General features: G+C 61.9%; 1 protein-coding gene across 1 annotated transcript in view; it reads left to right on the top strand.

The window, feature by feature from the left end:
- Window positions 1–750, top strand: part of LOC102763981 (chromosome unknown open reading frame, human C7orf50) — a 65260-nt gene extending 64510 nt beyond the window's left edge. Inside the window, exon 6 of the mRNA XM_015564990.1 lies at window positions 679–750. Coding sequence (XP_015420476.1) covers window positions 679–750 — 72 coding nt within the window. The remainder of the gene's footprint in view (window positions 1–678) is intronic.
- Window positions 751–1440: the final 690 nt, after the last annotated feature.

The raw sequence follows: 1440 nt of genomic DNA, 5'->3' as shown, positions 1-1440 counted from the left end.
CTCTCCTAGGGCCACAGGCCCCACCAGGTGCCAGCCCAGCTGCCCTCGGCCCGGACGCTGCCTGTTTTTCCACCAGGGCCCAGAGCCTGGCAGAGCTCCCGTCCCGCCCGCTGCAGGCCACGTGTTTCCTGCCCCCGCCTGGCCGCGGGGAGCCTCCCTCTTGGGCCAAACCACGGCCTCACTGCCCGCTCCAGGGGAACTGGCTGTGCTTCCAATAAAGCGGCCACAGCTCTTGTCCTTCGTCCGTCCTCGCTTGCTTGCAGGTTGGGAGGGGTGTTTCCTGAGGGAGCGTGTGTGGCAACCAGGCCGTCCTGCCGTGCCCGCCCCAGGACGTGCCCGGCGTCTGTCACCTGGCCCTCCTGCAGGATGACCCTCCTGTGGGCTGGCCCTTTGCAGTGGCCACAGTGACCATGGTGCTGCCCTCCCACAGCCGCCCACTAGGAAAACTTACCTGCTGTCTGTCTGCACGAAGATGGGCCTGCTCTCCTGCTCCCAGGCAGTGCGTGCGTGGGACCCCGGGAGACACAGGGCTGAGCGCCGAGCACCAGGGGCCCATTCGGGGCGAGGGGAGGAGTCAGGGCCAGTCCCTTGCTGACCACTGGGGCCTCGGCGTCTATTCACCTGCAACCCAAAGCCCTGTCTCAGGGGGTCACTCCACCCCTCCCATCTGGCACCCAGGGGTCAGCACCCCACCGTGCTGTGTGGCAACTTGGGCCCCTCCAATGCCCGCTGGTGCAGCTCAAGTCCTGATCTCACATACACAGCTATATGCACACACGTGTGTATGTACACACAGCTTGTGTGCACACGTGTGTATATCTACACATGCAGACACGTGTGCGTGCCTGTGCGCGCTCACACGTGTCTATACACACCTGTTCATGTTCACGTGTGTGTGCATGTATACCTGTACATGCTCACACATGCACATGCAGGCGCACTTGGCTGCACGCACACATACACTCCAGGCAGAGAGCAGAGGGGCTTCAGGACTGAGCCTCAACACCCTCAGCCCTGGGGTTTGCCCTGGGCGGCGGCCGCAGCTCCGCTGGATTGTTTGGGGTTTTTGGTTCATCTTCCCCTGAGGATAGTTTTCCATTGATTTTTAGAGAGTGGGAGGGAGGGGAGAGAGAGAAACATCAATGTGAGGGAGACACATCCACTGGCTGCCTCCAGCACACACTCCAACCAGGGCCAGGGCTCAAGCCTACAGCTGAGGTACATGCCCTTGACAAGAATTGAACCCGAAATAAAAAGGAATTGAACCCAAGACCCTTCAGACTGAGGGCCAACGCGCTGACCACTGAGCAAACCAGACAGGGCTCCGCTGGGTTCTCCATCGGCAGGTGGACGTCGCCCCTCAGAGCCCTGGGAGCTGAGGCCGCCCCCTGAGTGCCCTGGAGGGTTTGCTCACCGTCCGGTCCGTCGTTTTGGTTTGGG

The sequence above is a fragment of the Myotis davidii genome, unplaced genomic scaffold (assembly GCF_000327345.1).
Source record: "Myotis davidii unplaced genomic scaffold, ASM32734v1 scaffold1320, whole genome shotgun sequence".
Lineage (NCBI taxonomy): Eukaryota > Metazoa > Chordata > Mammalia > Chiroptera > Vespertilionidae > Myotis > Myotis davidii.
This window is presented reverse-complemented; position numbering and strand designations above follow the sequence as displayed.